Source organism: Leucoraja erinacea, chromosome 8 (genome assembly GCF_028641065.1).
Source record: "Leucoraja erinacea ecotype New England chromosome 8, Leri_hhj_1, whole genome shotgun sequence".
In the NCBI taxonomy this organism is placed as follows: Eukaryota; Metazoa; Chordata; class Chondrichthyes; order Rajiformes; family Rajidae; genus Leucoraja; species Leucoraja erinaceus.
The window spans coordinates 1,288,773-1,309,237 of record NC_073384.1 but is presented as its reverse complement, the minus strand read 5'-3'; the positions used below and the strand labels follow the sequence as shown (position 1 = coordinate 1,309,237).

Sequence of the window (20,465 nt, the reverse complement as noted above, 5' to 3'; positions counted from 1 at the left end):
CCCGCTGCGGAAACAAAGATCCGATCTTTGGCCGGAAGCAAGATGGCGGAACAAGATGGCGGGGGCTGGTTGCTAAAATGTGTCCTATAATCACCCATGAATCCGCCCATGAGCGTACTACACGTTTGCGTGAGAGTAACCCATCTTGCTCTGCTATAAGATCTTTGGTGTATACAACACAAACCCTCCTAGAGCGAGGTATTCCCATATTTGGGATGTCAGTGTTGTTCTAACGTTGCTCAGGGGTTGGTCACCAGCAACGTTCCTGTCCCTGGAGAAGCTGACTCTAAAAGCAGTCATGCTGATGGCTCTGGTTTCAGCTCAAAGGGGCCAGTCCCTACATAAACTGAGACTGGATAACGTGGTAATTTCAACTAACAAGATACATTTTCGAATCTTGGAGTTGGTAAAGCAAAACAGGCCAGGGTCATCAGGCCTTAATTTGGAATTTCGGGCATACCCTACGGATATCCGACTGTGTGTAGTGACACACCTATTGTTATACTTAGAGACCACTAAAACCCTGAGAGGCAGTGAATTGGGATTATGGATCAGCCATAAACAGCCTCACAACAGGGTATCGGTGCAGACCATTTCTAGATGGCTCAGACAGGTTTTGGGAGCTGCAGGGGTGGATACTGACACTTTCAAATCTCATTCCACCAGGGCTGCAGCAACATCGGCAGCAAGAGATATGGAAGTGCCTATGGACCACATCCTCGCTACAGCAGGATGGTCTAGGGAGAAGACCTTCCAACTTTTTTACAATAAGCCGATTGCCAAACCTACGGTGTTTGCAGAAACAATTTTAAGTTCTGTAACATGATTTTATCCCAAATGAGAGGGAGTATTATTATTTTGTTAAAATAAATTCACTATTGTTTTGAATTTCTGATTCATGTTTGAATACTTCATTGAATACTGAATACTACATACTTCCTCCCCTGGTCAACTAAGGCAGTGAATGAAGCATGGACTCGTTCCACGGCATGAAATCACAGATCTTTAAAATCTTCACATAGTCACTCACGTGACTCCGAAGTAAAATAGTAAGATTAAACGAGAACTTACCAGTTTGAAGTTTGATCGTTATTTTATGAGGAGTTACGTCGAGGGATTACGTGCCCTCCACGCCCACCCTCTATCATAAAGGTCAACTGATATTCTAGTTCTTCTTATCTTACTATGTTTATTTAATCTACTGCTGTCTGTGATATCACATGGTACACAAAAATGCTGGAGAAACTCAGCGGGTGCAGCAGCATCTATGGAGCGAAGGAAATAGGCAACGTTTTATCACACCGCTGCTTTGAAGAATGCCACGCATGCGTTGGAAGCGGGTTCATCACGTATTCCCTCAACGTTCCTCCTCATAAAATACAGATCAAACTTCAAACTGGTAAGTTCTCGTTTAATCTTACTATTTCAAATGCTCACATACTACATTTAGACTTTACTTTAGACTCCAGAGATACAATGTGGAAACAGGAGAGTCTGCGCCGACCAGCGACCCCCCCCCCCCGTACACTAGCATCATCCAACACACTAGGGACAATTTACAATTTACAGAAGCCAATTAACCTACAATCCTGTACACCATTAGAGTGTGAGAGGAAACTGGAGCACCCAGAGAAAATCCACACGGTCTCAGGAAAAACGTACAAACTCCGTACAGGCAGCACCCGTAGTCAGGATCTCAGGATCGGACCCGCGGCTCTTGTACTGTAAGTGGCAACTATGCAGCAACTATGAGTCCAGAACCAGGGGCCACAGTTTAAGAATAAGGGGTGAATCATTTAGAATGGAGATGAGGAAACACTTTTTCTCACAGAGAGTTGTGAGTCTGTGGAATTCTCTGCCTCAGAGGGCAGTGGAGGCCGGTTCTCTGGATAGTTTCAAGAGAGAGCTAGATAGGGCTCTTAAAAATAGCGGAGTCAGGGGATATGGGGAGAAGGCAGGAACGGGGTACTGATAGGGGGATGATCAGCCATGATCACATTGAATGGCAGTGCTGGCTCGATGGGCCGAATGGCCTACTCCTGCACCTAGTGTCTATTAAAATTACACCAGCCCATTTAGCAGCAGCAAAATAGCACAATGTGAGCAAGATAGAGTACGCGCTTCACACCGTCACCTGACTGTCTGTCTTATCGATGTATCACAGAAATGTCAATTCCCAAAGGTAGAAAGTTCAGGATATCCTTACATCATTATTTCACACCTAGAAGTTTAACTACTCACCTAATGCAAGGCTCGGTTGGTTTCTGTGCTAAGGCTGTTTGTAAAAGTTTCAATGCTTCGTTATTCTTCTTCTGAGACAACAACATACGTCCAGCATGGAAATTGTATTGCCACATTTGAGGCTGAAGTGATACGGCATCCATGTATTTCAGAAAAGCCCAGTCAAGGAATTGCTGCTCATCTGGCTGTGTTGATTTACGTTTACTGTCCTAAATGAGATGTCCACCAATGATAATACAGAGCATCAGTCACACGTCAAAAACATACAGTAAAACCAAAAGAATGTATGAGAAGAACACTTCCTGCAACAAAAGTGTATAGGAAGCAACTGCAGACTGACACACAATGCTAGAGTAACTCAGCAGGACAGGCAGCATCTCTGGAGACAAGAAGCGGGTGATGTTTCTGTAGATCAGTCAGTACTAATTGACCTGATCCATATCATATTTTACTGCAGGTTACACAGAAAAGCTGGAGAAACTCAGCGGGTGCAGCAGCATCTATGGAGCGAAGGAAACCTTTCCTTCGCTCCATAGATGCTGCTGCACCCGCTGAGTTTCTCCAGCTTTTCTGTGTAACCCTCATATTTTACTGCATACCAATGCACACTCAAACAGCTATCTGGTTTGAGTGTCTAATATATTATCTAGCCTGCTGGTCCAGCCTCTAATTAGATTTGTCGTAGAGCTTGAGCTTACAACACCTATGTATTTGAGCTCCGTGTGCTTTCCAATAAACAACTTATACTCATCTATGGATTCTGAGTTATTTGACATTCTCACAGTTTCTGGTCTTTGAGTTTAGTTCACAAACTCATAAACTAAACTCCAAGCCCCGAAATGTCACCTATTTCTTCTCACCAGAAAGGCTGCCTGTCCCGCTGAGTTACTCCAGCATTGTGTGTCTATCACGGTAAAGAAAGTGTTGCCTAATGCTTTGCTTGCGTTTCCAGCAACACGTTTTCTGTATCTTTCCAAGGTAATAATTATGAATACACCATCCTCTTGTGAGATTTTAAAGGATGGCTTTCATTCCCCGTGGTGAGTCCTGTCAACTGACGTCAAGTCAGGAGAACGATAACAAAGACTGCAGCCTGGCACCCACCCGGAACATGCGCCCATTTTAGGGCGGGCACTATGGACGTCGAACCAGATGGCATCAACCTGCTGCGGTCCTGCCGACTCAAATGCAAGAAGAAGATGATATACATTGAGCACGTCGTCACGAATCCCAGGACTGAACTCAAAACCTCTATTCCACCAATCGACCTCACTGCGGATGCTGGATTTTTTCTTTATAACTGTTTCATTATGATGCTGCAATATTACAGTTTGCACTCTGGTATTTTTCTCGTTGCCCTATCTGATGTATTTGTATATGGTTCGATTGTACTCATGTACAGTACACATTGATTTGACTTGGATAGCACACAAACAAAACTTTTTCATGATATCTCGATACACGTGGACATAATAAACCAATGCCAATAATACATGTTAATTATCTTCTGAATTACCACATTTAACACACAATACAGGTTCCCCAAGATGACCCCCGGAAACTGCTTCTGGGCACTGCACCAGAATTATCCATCTGGAATTTCACCAGTCAGAGACACATCTCCTTTAGATTCAGATTCAGATTCAATTTAATTGTCATTGTCAGTGTACAGTACAGAGACAACGAAATGCATTTAGCATCTCCCTTGAAGAGCGACATAGCAAACGATTTGAATAAAAAAATAATAAGTGTCCGGGGGGGGGGGTGGTGATTGGCAGTCACCGAGGTACGTTGTTGAGTAGAGTGACAGCCGCCGGAAAGAAGCTGTTCCTCGACCTGCTGGTTCGGCAACAGAGAGACCTGTAGCGCCTCCCGGATGGTAGGAGGGTAAACAGTCCATGGTTGGGGTGAGAGCAGTCCTTGGCGATGCTGAGCGCCCTCCGCAGACAGCGCTTGCTTTGGACAGACTCAATGGAGGGGAGCGTGGAACCGGTGATGCGTTGGGCAATTTTCACCACCCTCTGCAATGCCTTCCGGTCGGAGACAGAGCAGTTGCTGTACCATACTGTGATGCAGTTGGTAAGGATGCTCTCGATGGTGCAGCGGTAGAAGTTCACCAGGATCTGAGGAGACAGATGGACCTTCTTCAGTCTCCTCAGGAAGAAGAGACGCTGATGAGCCTTCTCATTTTTGAGAAGGCTCATCAGCCTTCTCCCTCAAAGTTTGTCCCTCTCATTTTAAAACTATGCCCTCTAGTCTGACATTTCCACCCTGGGGAAAAGGTTCTGACTGTCTACCCTATCTTTGCCTGTTATAATTTTACATACTTCTCTCAGGTCTCCTCTCAGCCGCCAGTAATGCAGAGAAAACAATCCACATCTGTCCATCCATAAGGAAAAATTGTGATAAACAAATCTCGGTTCATGTGAATCCGCTTTCTTTTATTCCTTGAAAATGTAATGTTATAGATTCCTACCGCTGCAGACTGCTTGGATTTCCAGTCGTAGAGTGTCTGCACGTGGTCAGCTTTTGCAGACTGTCCTTGTTCCTTTAAGTGGTGAAATTCCAAGTCCAATGCCTTCAGCATCTCGACTGTGTTCTGCCCCTTCATGCCATGAAGCTTACAGATTGCCAGGATCTCTTCATTTCTCCCAGACATCTCAGCAGCACTCAGCTTTTCTACATCATCTGCTTGGACCTGAGGTAGACACAAAAAGCTGGAGTAACTCAGCGGGACAAGCAGCATCTCTGGAGAGAAGGAACGAGCGACATTTCGGGTCGAGACCCTTCTTCAGACTGATCGGCGTATGCCTCAACCCGAGGGCATTCAAATTATTATCATAGGGTCATAGATTCACACAGCACGGAAACAGGCCCTTCAGCCCAACTCGCCCATGCCAACCAATTTAGTCCCATTTGCCCGTATTTTGCCCCTACCCCTCTAAACCTTTCCTGTCCGATGCTGAGATATAGAAATTGTGTTCTCCCTAAGAGCAAAATAATAACCCTCCCGAACAACAGGAATATAGATGATTTCTTGAGCCTAAATAAGGACATGGTATCAGGGTTCCCTGGCTAGTAATTGCATCTTAGCATGGCATTAAACCGAGTCCACGTCAACTATCGATCACCCGTTCACACTAGTTTTATGTTATCCCACATTCACATCTGCTCCCTTTCTACACGGGGCAATTTACAGAGGCCGATTAGCTAAACAAACCCGCACGTCTTTGGGAAACCCAAGCACCCCGGGGAAACACACAGTCACAGGGAGAACGTGCAAACTCCGCACAGACACGCCTGAGGTCAGGATCAAACCTGTGTCTCTGGTGTAATGAGGCAGCAGCTCTACCACAGATGCGCCACAGTTCTCAATCACAATTTAGTCCAGAGGATGCAGTCTTTCCAATCACGTCATGAAGGGAGCTATCACATTGCAAGCAGCTCCCCTCCTGCTACACGAGACGATTGCTGTAGAATTAGTGGCTGCTGTGTTAATTTGAAGGGAGTGGACTTGAATAGGAAAGTTGCTGACCCTGTTTTTATCTAGTACCATGGGCTGAATGAAAAGTAGGTGAAGTCTTGCCCACTTGACTATGAATTTGGATGATCTTACTGCAGGAGTGAGCAGCAAACAATGTGGCAGTCAGTGAAGGCACCGAACGCTGGTCTGAGGCATTTTAAAGCTGGCGGCAGACGGAGAAGAGGATCGGTGAAACCAGGTCAAAGGGCCTTCAAGGCCAAGATAAGACTGCACTCTTAAAAACATTGCGGATGCCGGAAATGTGGCGGCTCTTTCTCTGCTTTCTCAGTGAAGTCTATTACACTACAATCGTTGCAATTTTGTGCTTATTTATGATTGTGCTAATCTATAGTATGATCTTACATTTTCCCTAGTGGAAGAGTCTAGATGTTTCCACTAGTGGGAGAGTCTAGAAGACATAGGAACGGAATTAGGCCATTCAGACCACCGTGTCTACTGTGCCATTTGATCATGGCCGATCTATTTTTCACCTCTCAACCCCATTCTCCCCGTAACCTTTGACACCCTCCATCGATGCCGCCTGACTTGCTGTCACTCAAGCATTTTACGTTTGAACCAAACATTTGCAATGTCTCTCTTCTCTTTTGATATCTCCTATGATTTCCAGTCTTCTTTTTAATTTTCAACTGTCCACAGTATTTTGCTTTGATCAATTTGGATTGTATGGAACTAATATGTTCCCGATGTTGGGGGAGTCCAGAACCAGGGACCACAGTTTAAGAATAAGGGGTGAGTCATTTAGAACGGAGATGAAGAAACACTTTTTCTCACAGAGAGTTGTGAATGTGGAATTCTCTGCCTCAGAAGGCAGTGGAGGCCAGTTCTCTGGATACTTTCAAGAGAGAGCTAGATAGGGCTCTTAAAGATAGTGGAGTCGGGGGATATGGGGAGAAGGCAGAAACGGGGTACTGATTGGGGATGATCAGCCATGATCACATTGAATGGCGATGCTGGCTCGAAGGGCCGAATGGTCTCTACTCCTGCACCTATTGTCTATTAACACAATAATGCAGCCTTACCGTCTCCATGACTCCGTATACCACTTTCAAATGGTAATGTTCCTCCAGCACCACGCCCAACTGGAAATGCAACTCAGCATCCTTTGGTTTCAATTTTATAGCCAAGGCATAGTTCGCTGCTGCCTTATGCAGTGCATCCAGGGGGGATTTCCCTTCCTCGTAGTAATGCACTGTCACAGATCAGAATAAAGTCATATTACACAAAAGCAAGCACATTACTGAAACTACATTTTTGACACAAAGCGTGGCTAATCAGAAATAGGACATGGTTTGTACCGTCAGCCAACATGAGAAAAATGGGATGCAGGATTTAGGAGATCCTCCTGTCCATCTGCCCGGTAAGTAAATTGGCCCTTTGAAAACTCCAATTTTGTCAGTGACCAATCTTTTAGATAAATCGCAGGATCATACTGTGATACAGCCCAGGAAGTCATCATTCTGTAAATGTGCCCATGCTGGCTCCTTGGCAGAGAAATCCAAATAATATTATTTTCTCTCTGGCAGCTCTTCCCTTACAATCTCTGTGGGTGGCACGGTGGCGCAGCGGTAGAGATGCTGCCTTACAGCGCCAGAGACCCTGGTTCGATCCTGACTACGGGCGCTGTCTGTGCTGAGTTTGTATGTTCTCCCTGTGACTGCGTGGGTTTTCTCTGGGTGCTCCTGTTTCCTCCCACATTCCAAAGACGTGCGGGTTTGTAGGTTAATTGGCCTGTAAACTGTCGCCATTGAGTAGGATAGAGCTGGTGTACGGGTGATCATTGGTCGGCGCTGCCTCGGTGGGCCAAAGGGCCTGTTTCCATGTTGTATCTTTAAATTAAACTAATGACCTTCTGAACAGGTGCATGGATAGGAAAGGTTAGAACAGTGGTTCCCAACCTTTTTTTGGCCATGCCCCACCTAATCACCTCTAAAATCCTGATGCCCCCCCCCGATGTGGTGATATATAATTCTTATCATTTAAAAAGTGAACTCGGTTTCAGCTGAAGAAGCTTAAAACGCCAATACCTTGGTTTAAACAAGCTTCAAAAGAACATGGCATCCATGAAAAAGAAAAATGAAATAAACAAAAGATAGTTAAAGTTCGGAGCAAGAAATTACTAAAAAATTGTAAAAAAAAGAAGAAAAAAACATTAGGTGGTATTAAAATAATAATAATGATAAATATGATAATAAAAGAGTATTCACAGGTAATAAAGAGAGAAAAATAAAAATCGAAAATTTGGACCCAGACCTCCTCAGTCGCGCTCAATTGCCCCCCCTTAAAAATCAAATTGCCCCCCTGTGGGGCGTACGCCCCACGTTGGGAACCACTGGGTTAGAAGGACATGGTATAAATGCGTGCAGGTGGGACTAGTGGGGATGGGGCATTTGGGTTGGCATGGGCTAGTTGGGCCTCTTTCCATGCTGTATGACGCTGTGACTGTAAATATATATTTACATGTAACAAATAAATACATATGTATTTTGTTACTGAATCTGATCTCACCACCCTTCCAGAATGTAGTCCAGGGTCCAACAACACAGAATGTTTAAAATGCTTCTTCATGGTGGCCCACAAAGAACTTGAAAGAACCTTAAACTTTGTAGTTGATTATTAAACTCTTCAGAGAAGCTTGGGATGGTTGATATATTTATTTCATATGTTGACCACATTGCAAAAACAATGAAAACTTTAATAATTATTCAATTTTTTCCTTCAACAAATATGTCCTGTCTTTTTCTTCAAAATCTTTACTTGCTCATCAGAGGATAGTTGCTATCCACTGACTAAATCCATTTGAAGAAGAGTCCTGACCAGAAACATTGCCTATCCATTCCCTCCACAGACACTGTGCTTTGCTCAAGATTCTAGCATCTGCAGTTCTTTGTATCTCCTTTATTTCCTGTAGCCTGTTCCAGAATCTATGGTCACAATTATTGTTTAGGAAACTGAACCGCATTGTTTGCAGGGGAGAATCCACAGTCATAACTTCACCATCATACCCACAATTAAAAAAAAAGATGGACTTGGGGAAAAAGCAAGAGCATAACTTGGCAACAATATGGCAAAAAAAATTACATTGCTACTTGTTGAAGATAATTAATTAGTCCTGCAAAAGTAGACACAAAATGCTGGAGTAACTCAGCGGGACAGGCAGCATCACTGGATAGAAGGAATGGGTGACATTTCGGGTCGAGACCCTTCTTTAGACCGAGAGGGTCCTGCAAAAGAGAGGTAAATGTCATGGAACGTCACAAAACGTGCCTGATTTGGAAACCATTGCTCTGTATGTTTTTATGAAATTCTCGGCATCGCTGGAGAGCATGGCAGCATTATCTCCACGAGCTTGATCTCGAAGATTCTTTTCCCAGTTACGCGCCTTTGGCACAGCACAGGAAAAAGAACATTATTGCAGTCCATTCAACAGTATTAATGTTCATTGAATGTTCACTTCATTTCTTTATAAATATTAAAAGTCAAATGCTCCCTGAATCAGTTAAAATGGATTTCCAAATTACTTTGAGGACTTTGGTTAGGCTGCATTTGGAGTACTGTGTACAGTTCTGGTAACCCGACTACAGGGAGGATGTGGGGGCATTGGAAAGGGTGCAAAGGAGGTTACCAGAATGATGCCAGGATTGGGGCTCGTTAGCTACAGGGAGAAGTTAGACAGACATGGATTGCTTTCTCTAGAACACCAGAAGTTGAGGGGAGACCTGATAGAAGTATATAAAATTATGAGATGCATTGAGAGGGTAGACATGTCAGAACCTTTTTCCCAAGATGGAAATATCAAAAACTGGAGGGCATAGCTTTAAGTTTAAAGTGAATGTGGAGGGCAAATTTCTTTAAGCAGAGGGTGGCAAGTGCCTGGGGTGGTGGTGGAGGCAAATACGATAGTGGCATTTAAGAGACATTTGGATAGGCATGTGGATATGCAGGGAATGGAGGAATATAGATCATATGCATGCAGGTAAGAGTTGGTCTTGGCATGATGTTTGGCACAGGCTTTGTGGGCCGAAAGGCCTTCTCCTGAGCTGCACTGTTCTATTTTCTATGTACTTCACTCGGGCTTTGCAATCTTTATAATTGACATAACTTACATGAAAGAGGCCTACAATCAGAATTTCACTGGAATTTAGAAGGATGAGAGGATATCTTATGGAAACATATAAAATTCTTAAGGGGTTGGGCAGCCTAGATGCAGGAATGTTCCCGAGGTTGGGGGAGTGCAGAACCAGGGGTCACAGTTTAAGAATAAGGGGTCAGCCATTTAGGACTGAGATGAGGAAAAACGTTTCCACCCAGAGAATTGTGAATCTGTGGAATTCTCTGCCACAGAAGGCAGTGGAGGCCACTTCACTGGATGTATTCAAGAGAGTTGGATAGGGCTAACGGAATCAAGGGATATGGGGAGGAAGAAGGAACAGGATACTGATTTTGGATGATCGGCCATGGACATATTGCTGACTCGAAGGGCCGAATGGCTTACTCCTGCCAGTAAATTTTTTATGTTTCTATGTTTCTGGTTTATATCCAATAAATAGCCTGACAGTGGGATAGGTGGAGGTGTCAAAATGGGAATCAATTTTACATCAGGTTCATAATGTTGCTGTCTACTTTCAGAGCAAAATGACAGCATGGCAGGGGACTGAAGAATGTCAACAACCATGTCTAACAGAAAGCTGTAATTCCTATTTAGTATTTGATATTATCATCTACAGCAATTCTTCAAGTCATTCACATACGTTTTTACTGAGAGTTTTACTCTTTTCAAAAATGCATTAAAAAATATTAACAATATAATGCAGGAAAAGTTCTCACTTTTTACCTCTACAGAATGTTTTAGCGCATGTTTAAGCTTTGGTGTGAGGCCAAATTCGGTTTGATACCATGAAGTCCCTGTAACGTCCTAAGGCATATCAAAGATATGGATTATTAAAGAATAATTACGAATATGAACTTCTATAAAAGGAATCAATAAATAAGAGATAGTCAGTAATCTGCTAATGAACAGAATTAAATAATAATTTTAATTTCCGAAGGTAGACAAAAATACTGGAGAAACTCAGCGGGTGAGGCAGTATCTCTGGAGCGAAGGAATAGGCGACGATTCGAGTCAAGACCCTTCTTCAGACTGATGAGGGGGTGGGGGGGGGAGGGGGGGCGGGAAGAAGAAAGGAAGATGCGGAATTTCCGATTGCGTTTATACCACTGTACATGTTCATTCATTATTGATTTTGGTTTGCCTCTAAAATTGAAAGAGAAACAAACGCAAGTTGGACATAATCTGGAGGAACTCAGCGAGTCGGGAAATATCTGTGGTGGGAAATGGACAGACGACATTTCGATTGATAGAGTGGTGGGGAGAAAGCTGGAGAAGAGCGGGGAGGGGGAAGGGACAGGGAAAACCTGGCAAGTGAAAAGTGGATGCAGATAAGATGGGGTGATTTGCAGATGGGTAGAGATAGTAACAAAGAAGTGAAGGATTACTTCAGGACGACTGGAATGTAGGCTGTGGTTACACTCAAATTAACCGGATTGTTTCTGAAGGACAGAGCAGCTTTAGCAGAATACTACATGTTGAGATGAGTTTAGTTTATTGTCACATGTACCGAATTAGAGTGAAAAGCTTTCATGTATAAATTGCTTGCTTTTATAAACACTGCATCTTGATGCGGGCAGATAATACAATTATTAACGTTTTAGGAAGGAACTGCAGATGCTGGTTTACTCCGAAGATAGACAAAAAATGCTGGAGTAACTCAGCAGGTCAGGCAGCATCTCTGGAGAAAACAAATGTTTTGGGTCGAGGCCCTTATTCAGACTTATGAGAACTAGAGATATGAAGAGGTACAAAGAACAAATGAGTGAAAGGTATGCAAAAGGACAAACCAAAGCCAGCAATGATGATTAAGGTAAGGTGGAGCTCACAATGGTCCATTGTTGGCTGTGGAGAAGGTGGTAACAAGTGTAACTAACAAGTGAAACAGTAAAACTAAGCAGGACAGCGGTGAAGCTTCTAAGAAATAAGAAGTTGGTTTATTTTCCTCAAATAACTAACCTTAGAATCCAATTCTGCTGGTGGCCGGTATGAACACTGCTGTATATGGGCGCCGATTTCTGACAGTGCCATCGCATTTGGACAACCTTGAAAGCGAGAGCAAAACTGTAATCATAGGTTTGGCTAAATGGCCCATATAAGCCTGTAAGAGCATTAGGAAACTGAATGGTCACAAAATAGACCAGCAAGTATTGTTAAAGAAAGAACTGCAGATGCTGGAAAAATCAAAGGTAGATAAAAATGCTGGAGAAACTCAGCAGGTGAGGCAGCATCTATGGAGCGAAGGAATAGGTGACGTTTCGGGTCGAGATTGTCTGTGCTGGGACCGCTATTGATTGTGACATATAAATGGCTTGGATGTAAATATAGATGGGTTGGTTAATACGTTTACCAATATTGGAGAAGTTGCGGAAAGTGAGGACGGCTATCAAAGCACACAGTGTGATTGAAGAAGATTCTTGACCCGAAACCTCACCTATTCCTTCGCTCCATAGATGCTGCCTCACCCGCTGAGTGTCTCCAGCATTATTATCTACCAGCAAGCATTGTGTTCAGTTTCGGTCACCTTGCCACTAAACTGTAAAGGATGCAGATACAATTTACGAGGAGCTAAAGGGAGAGGTTCCCTGAGCTAAAGGGAGGGATAAAAGGGATTCTCTGAGCTAAAGGGAGAGGTTGGGCAGGCTCGGGTTTATTTCTTAGAGTACAGGGAGGATGAGGGGTGATTTGATGGAGCTGTATGAAATCATGAGGGGAATAGATACAGTGAAAGCACAGAATCCTTTTTATCAGGGTAGAGGAATCAAGAAACAGAGGGCATAGGTTTTAGGGATAACTTTTACACCCAGAAGGTGGCGGATATATGGAATGAGCTGCCAAAGGAGGTAGTTGAGGCAGCACAACAACTAAATTTGGAAGACATTTGGACAGGCAGACGGACAGGAAAGGTTTAGAGGAATATAGGCCAAATGCACGCATTACATGGGGCATCTTGGTCAGTGTGGACGAGTTGGACCACAAGACCTGTTTCCATACTACACGATTCTATGACTCATGCAAATATATCCCTTTGTTCATTTGTTTTGCGTACACATTGGCAAAATGCATTTCCATATCGAATGATTCCAAATGCGTATAGCTCCCTTCATCTGGCCTGGAAGCACAGAATCTTCAGCGGAGAAGGCGAAAACGCTTGCTATTGATGGAGTGCAGCATAGGTTCACCAGGTTAATTTCCGGGATGACACGACTGACATATGATGAAAGAATGGACCGACCGGGCTTATATTCACTGGAATTTAGAAGGATGAGGGGATATCTTATAAAAACTTATAACATTTTTAAGGGATTGGACAGGTTAGCTGCACCAAAAATGTTCCCGATGTTGGGGGAGACCAGAACCAGGGGTCACAGTTTAAGAATAATGGGTAGACCATTTAGGACTGAGATGAGGAAAAATGTTTTCACCCTGAGAATTGTGAATCTGTGGAATTCTCTGCCACAGAAGGCAGTGGAGGCCAATCCAGTGGATGTTTTCAAGAGAGAGTTAGATTTAGCTCTTAGGGGCTAACGGAATCAAGGGGGTATGTGGAAAAAACAGGGACAGGGTATTGATTCTGTATGATCAGCCATGATCATATTGAATGGCGGTGCTGGCTCGAAGGGCCGAATGGCCTACTCCTGCACCTAATTTCTAGTTTCCATAGTTCTAAAATACAATCATCCCGTGACAGTCTTATGAACTTCCTTGTCACCCAGTGCCTGAATAGATTTAGCTAAAGCCACGTTCTGTCCACTATCCATGAAATGACAATTGGCAATGGGAATATAAGGAAAAGATAGACGAAAATGTGCAAAACACCCAGTGAAATTGGGAAAAATTGGGAAAATGATCTGCAGTGAACAGGGGTCAAACAAGTTTACTTATTACTATTTAATGAGAATCTAGGAGAGATCTTTCATTGTATTATCCCTTTTGCTATTTTTTAATGAAGGCATTTGAGATGAAATGTGATGAAAAATTTGCTGAAGGAATGCGGCTAATCAAACAATATGTTAATGTGATTGATATCTCTGAGCTGTATGGGATAAAAAATGGAAGCACATTTGTACAAGGCAGAAAATCGATTTTAATTATTTTAAAACCAAGTGGTTTCTGAACCAACTTTAATTAAAATAAGACTATTGTGCTTTAACTCAATCAGAACAAATAACTGGTTTCTCACCAAACATTGCTGGAAATCAATGTAGTTTTAAAATATCACAACCTCCAGTTGAATTGATTGATGTATTGAAAGATACAGTGTGGAAACAGGCCGTTGAGTTCATTGAGTCCGCGTGTTCTGTGTTATCCCACTTTCTACACACTACCTACACACTAGAGACAACTTACAGAGGTACATTTACAATTTACCCACAATCCCACACGTCTTTTGGATGCGGGGGGGAAACCGAAGCACTCAGAGGAAACCCACGTGATCACAAGGAGAACGTGCATGCAGACAGCACCTGTGGTCAGGATTGAACCTTAGTCTCTGGTGCTGTGAGGCAGCAGCTCTACCAGCTGCACCACTGTGCTGCCCCCTTATTTGTAAACGTATTCTGCTTGAAATATGTCATCTATTTTCACACAGAGAGTTGTGAGTCTGTGGAATTCTCTGCCTCAAGAGGGCGGTGGAGGCCGGTTCTCTAGATACTTTCAAGAGAGAGCTAGATAGGGCTCTTAAAGATAGCGGAGTCAGGGGATATGGGGAGAAGGCAGGAACGGGGTACTGATTGTGGATGATCAGCCATGATCACATTGAATGGCGGTGCTGGCTGGAAGGGCCGAATGGCCTACTCCTGCACCTATTGTCTATTTTGATTGTGCCTTGATAATCTTCCTGAAATTTATTTAAGCTGCTCATTGGTGTTCTTAATTAAGTCATGCATCACTTCATAAGTAAGACATTTTAATCGCCAGGTATGTACTGTATATATCAACATTTTGATATTTTAAGCCTTTGACATGATTTAGGATTAAGAACAAAATAAAAAGCCAATGATGAGTCCTGTAAGTCATATTATTTCTCAGAGTATACTTGATTTCATTTTGGTAATCTAGTTAGGATTATAATTGATGACCCATAGTCTTTTATTGCAAATGTTTGGCCACATATATAGTTGTAAATAATCAAACCAAAATGCATTAGAATATATGCACGGTAGAAGCAATGTTAAACTTCCCCATCTTAGATGTCTTGAACAAAAGAGATGAGAAGCATCCATTTTCCTGCACGGCCCCCACATTCCCTTGATTCCCTTAATATCTAAAAACATATTTTCTGCGGTCTTGAAAATATTGAACAATTGAGATTACAATCCCTCTTCTCCCCTCTCCCATCAGGCTAGAGGTGCAGAAGTGTGAAAACTCATACCTCCAGATTCAGAGACAGTTTCTTCCCAGCAACAAGAATGACTATCACTAACCAACGAGCAGTCCCGACCTACCATCTACCTCATTGGCGACCCTCAGACTATATTTCATTGAACTTTATTGGACGTTATCTTGCACTAAACATTATTTCCTTTTATCCTATATTTGTACACTGTAGACAGCTAGATAGTAATCATGTATAGTCTTTCCGCTGACTGGATAGCATTCAACAAAAAGCTTTTCACTGTACCTTGGTACACATGACAATAAACTAAACTGGTGAATTCCAAAATGTTAGCCTGATATCACTCCCTAAATATCAAGATTCCAGAAACAAAATGGATCGGGTGTTCTACAACAATGCATGTGCGATGACTACTCTGATTCCATAGAGGGGTACATTATAAGGTGTCAGAGGTTACTCTGAATTGTAGCATGCCAACCTTGTACGTCAAAAGTTGTTGTTTATGTTGCTTCAAATGCCTCTTCAAACCGAATCTACGTGGCCGAAGATAGACGCAAAAAGCTGGAGTAACTCAGTGGGACAGGCAGCGTCTCTGGAGAGAAGCAATGGGTGACGTTTCGGGTCTTGGCCCTTCTTCACACAGCACGCCACCCATTCCTTCTCTCCAGAGATGCTGCCTGTCCCACTGAGTCACTCCAGTTTTTTGTGTCTGTCTCCAGTTTAAGCCAGCATCTGCAGTTCCTTCCTACACAAATCCACATGGCCTCTGCTTGCAATATCTCATGTGGCGACTCTGGCGAAGTTGAATGTTGGATATTTTCAGTTTGTGTGGTGATATGAGGTGGGAAGAGGGGTAAGATTTAATAGGAACCCGAGAAATAACATTTTTTACACAAAGGGTGGTGGGTGTATGGAACAAGCTGCCGGGGAAGGTAGTTGAGGCAGGTATTATCATAACACTTAAGAGACACTAGACCAAGTGGGATCCATTGGGCCCCATTCCCTCAACGCAATATTCCACCACTCACCCATTGCCCTATGCAATATTCCACAACTCACCCATTGCCCAATGCAATATTCCACCACTCACCAATAGCCCCCAACTGCCCATGCGCGGCTCATTTACCTTCATCCCCCAGCACTCCCACCCCCTCCACACTCCCCCTTCTTTCCCCTCTCCTCCTCCCCTCCCCACTCCCTCCATCTCCCTCCTCCTCCAAAACCCATCTCCCCTCCCTACCCCCCTTGACGTCATTGTGAGGTGGAAGCTGCTGGGTTTTTTTTTAATGTAAATGAGATTCCATTGTGATGTCATTGTGGGGTGAAACACTGCTGATGGGCAGTTTATGAAAAGTTCAATTGCAAGTTCAAGGGATTTTTTAGAAACTGGATTTTGTAACGTTTAAAATGTGAATAACTTGTAAACTATACCATCAATCTGAATGATAATTTGATACACCACAACACAGGACAATGGTGAGTAAGGTGGTCCAAAAATTGTAGCTCTATCGTGTACCGTTTTGGCGTAATATCAGGATCACACTCATCACAGACAGACAGACTGAATCACAGACATAATAGCAAACAAGATGAGAGTTTTAATAATATCTATATAACTAAAAGTCTCATCTTGACCACTTCCTGTCTGCGCTGTATATTGATTTTAGAAAAAACGCTAACCTATATCGCTATGATTTTTGGCCATCTTACTCACAGTCCTCCGCTGAGGCAGCCTCGAGGATTTTTCCGATCGATTAAAAATAAAAAAGTTATGAGTGTTTAAAAAATCTCGAGATCAGCTAACTGGTCCTCTCGCCTGTCAATCACCATGATGAAGGTAACACCCCGTCTGGGGGGGGGTGGGGGGCAGGACTATAAAACCCCGGATGCTTGGACGCGAGTCAGTTACTCTGGAAGATCGCGAGGGAGAGGCCACAACTGTGATTCTAAGCTGTGAATCAACTGAACTGTGAGTCTGCAACGTATTTGCAATAAATGATTTGTTAGCCCTTAATGACAATACCATTAGTTGTTTGGCCTGCCCTGCCTGTGCTTGAAACAGCAATGCAAATTTGGAAATGAAATGACAATGCCATGAGTTGTTTGGCCTACCCTGTGCTTGAAATGGATTGACTTGGCTTGAAATGGATTGAATTGACTTGAAATGGATTGATTTGACTTGAAATGGATTGACTTGACTTGACTTGGAATGGATTGAAATAGATTGTTGGCCCTGCACTCACTGTGCTTGAGTTGACCCACAACACCCATGCTAGCGCTCCAGAAAGCCCCCCCTCCCCTCACCACTGGCCAGCAATATTGGAATTGGTGCAGAGGTGGAATATTGCGTGGGGGGACTCAACGGGTCCCACTTAGTCTAGTATAGATGTAGATGGGAACAGGTACATGGGTGGAAACGGTTTAGCAAGAATCAAGGGATTTCTGTCCAAAGAAGACACTGAAAAACTTCATGCATATATTTTTAGTAGGTTATATTATTGTAATGGCATCTTTACAGGTCTCAATAAAAAATCAATTAAACAACTGCAGCTTATCCAAAATGCCACTCTGCCAGAGTCTTGACCAACACCAAGAAAATGGACCACATTATACCTGTCCTTAAATCTTTGCACTGGCTCCCTGTGTGTAAGAGGATAGATTTTATAATTCTGTTACTGACCTACAAGGCACTGAATGGTCTAGGTCCAAAATACATCTCTGACCTACTTGTTGTATATGAGGCGCCTAGACTCCTCAGGTCTTCAGGGACAGGTTTACTCTGTGTTCCCAGGGTCAGAACTAAAAAGGCTGAAGCAGCATTCGGTTTTTATGCTCCACTCCTGTGGAACAAGCTCCCTGAACACCTGAGGTGTGCACAGACTGTAAGCGCATTTAAATCAGGCCTAAAAATACTGTTGTTTACTATAGCTTGTCCATAAATCCGACATGCAGGTAATCTTAACCATCTAATTTTAACCCTTTTATGTGCTTTTTAAAATCGTTTTATTGTTTCATTGACGTTGTTTTTTTATTCATACATTTGTCGTATTGCTTATTTTGCAATTTTTAATTATTGACTATTTTGTTTTTTCTTTCCTGTAAAGCACCTTGAATTGCTGTTTGCACGAATGGTGCTATACAAATACACTTGCCTTGCCTTGCCTTGCCTAGAGGGTTATGGGTCAAGTGCGGCCATGTGGGACTAGTGTAGATGGGGCATGTTGGGCGGTGTGGGCAGGTTGGGCTGAAGGGCCTGCTTCCACGCTGTATGACTATGACTACAACCTCTGAGTATGCAAGACAGTCTACATATTCTGATCTGAGTTTAGTGATCGTTTCCCTGAGATCATTTGAAGCTTGTTCCAATGAATTAAAACTACAGTACAAGTGGAAAATTGGAGGAATGTCCTCTGTATCATGCAGAAATTATTAAGTGAATAATTTGGTTAAGATATTCAATTTTTATTTAAAACGTGAACATTTTTGGAAAATATTGCCAAAAAGATTAAGTGTACCTCGATATTTGAAGCAACAATAAATAGTGGCATCCAACATTCTTCTGTCCAATTCGTATTCTGGGACATACCAATCTTGAGCAAAGGGAGTTTCATCGATAGGATCACACATTGTCTTTCGAGTGAGGTATTTAACAGCTGATTCTGAGAAAATGTGCTTGTGATCACTTTGCAATAAGAAACAATAACATGAATTAAAATGTTGAACAATCATGATCATTGCATAAACAGCAGAGCAACATTGTGGGAGCAGCTTACAACTGATTAGGATACCATTGATCTAGTCCGAGCCTCAGCTTTCCTTTGCTCTTGGTAGAAACCTAAGCTTTAAAAGGCTGGAAAAAAAGAGGTGGGAGCAGGACAAAACCAGAGAAGTGATAGGTGGATACAGGTGGGGGGGGGTTGATTGGCAGCGATGGGTGGAGTAAGCGACAAAGGCTAGAGATGAAAAGGGTGTCAGCTGTAGTTGGGAGTTTGGGACACAACATGGTTGCACGCCAGAAAGAAATCACCCGGTTCTTTTGATGTGGTAGTGGAAGAAAGAGCATTCATTTGAGTCAGTAAGTTCAAGAAAAGGTTCTTACCTTCCTTTGATAGAGACTGGCTGGTAGAAAGCCTTGAGGATTATAGGGCACTCAAACTCAGCAGCATCATTTGGATGTGCAAAAGTGATGGACCATGGAAAGCGTGCGTGAACAACAATAATCCGATATATCTATGCAGGAAAGTTTTAAAATGATCATTTTTTTTCTTAAACAGGCTTCCTTGCTCTACTGGTGTTCGAAGCTTAAATTATATAGCCATATAATAATGTGACCCGATCTTACACTTTTACCAAATATTGACAAATATTATTAGTCAATAATGTCAAAACCTTTACTATCTGACGAATGGGGAAGGATTGTAATCAGTTCATAATTGATTGTAGAATTAGGCCATTCAGCCCATCAAGTCTACTTCACCATTCAATCATGGCTGATCTATCTCTCCCTCCTAACCCCATTCTCCTGCCTTCTCCCCATAACCCCCGACACCCGTACTAATCAATAATCTACAGAACGTTTTTCCTTCCATTATTTATTATGTAAAAGAATATGTGTGTTATGATTGTGTTTATAATTTGTTTGGTTGTTTTGTTGTTTGTCTTTTGCACAAAAGTCCGCGAACATTGCCACTTTCATTTCACTGCACATCTCGTATGTGTATGTGACAAATAAACTTGACTTGACTTGACTTAATCTATCGATCTCTGCCTTAAAAATATCCACTGACTTGTCCTCCACAGCCTTCTGCAGCAATGAATTCACCACCCTTTGACAAAAGAAAATTCCTCATCTCCTTCCTAAAGGAACGTCCTTTAATTCTGAGGCCATGACCTCTGGTCCTACTCTCCCGCTAGTGGAAACATCCTCTCCACATCCACATTCCCCAAAATGGTGGTTCTAATTTAACGCCAGAACAAATAGTTCATGTTTGTCATTATTGACTCCTTTCAAATTGCACACTTGAAGAATGTCACATCTTCCGATGGTTAGTGGTGCTCTTCCCATTACTGAACCTTTTGTGCAACCTCCATTTGCATTTAAATAGAGTTGTAACATCAGTGGTTCACAGTGGCATGATCGAAAGAGCCCAAAGCTTGAGATGATAAAAATGATTTTTAAAAATGTGCTCAATTGGATGGGGCAGGAGGTGGTAAGTTAATTATGATTTAAATCAATA

At 42.7% G+C, this 20,465-nt stretch overlaps 1 protein-coding gene across 1 annotated transcript in view; it reads right to left on the bottom strand.

Moving 5' to 3' along the window:
• The window catches only part of LOC129699236 (uncharacterized), an 89,333-nt gene that overhangs the window by 46,541 nt on the left and 22,327 nt on the right, over positions 1-20,465 (bottom strand). The window contains exons 4-11 of the mRNA XM_055638852.1: positions 19,328-19,458; positions 18,744-18,910; positions 11,850-11,935; positions 10,617-10,697; positions 9,050-9,164; positions 6,805-6,974; positions 4,718-4,939; positions 2,242-2,450 (exon numbers count right to left, since the gene is read on the bottom strand). Of these exons, the coding sequence (XP_055494827.1) occupies positions 2,242-2,450; positions 4,718-4,939; positions 6,805-6,974; positions 9,050-9,164; positions 10,617-10,697; positions 11,850-11,935; positions 18,744-18,910; positions 19,328-19,458 (1,181 nt within the window). The remainder of the gene's footprint in view (positions 1-2,241; positions 2,451-4,717; positions 4,940-6,804; positions 6,975-9,049; positions 9,165-10,616; positions 10,698-11,849; positions 11,936-18,743; positions 18,911-19,327; positions 19,459-20,465) is intronic.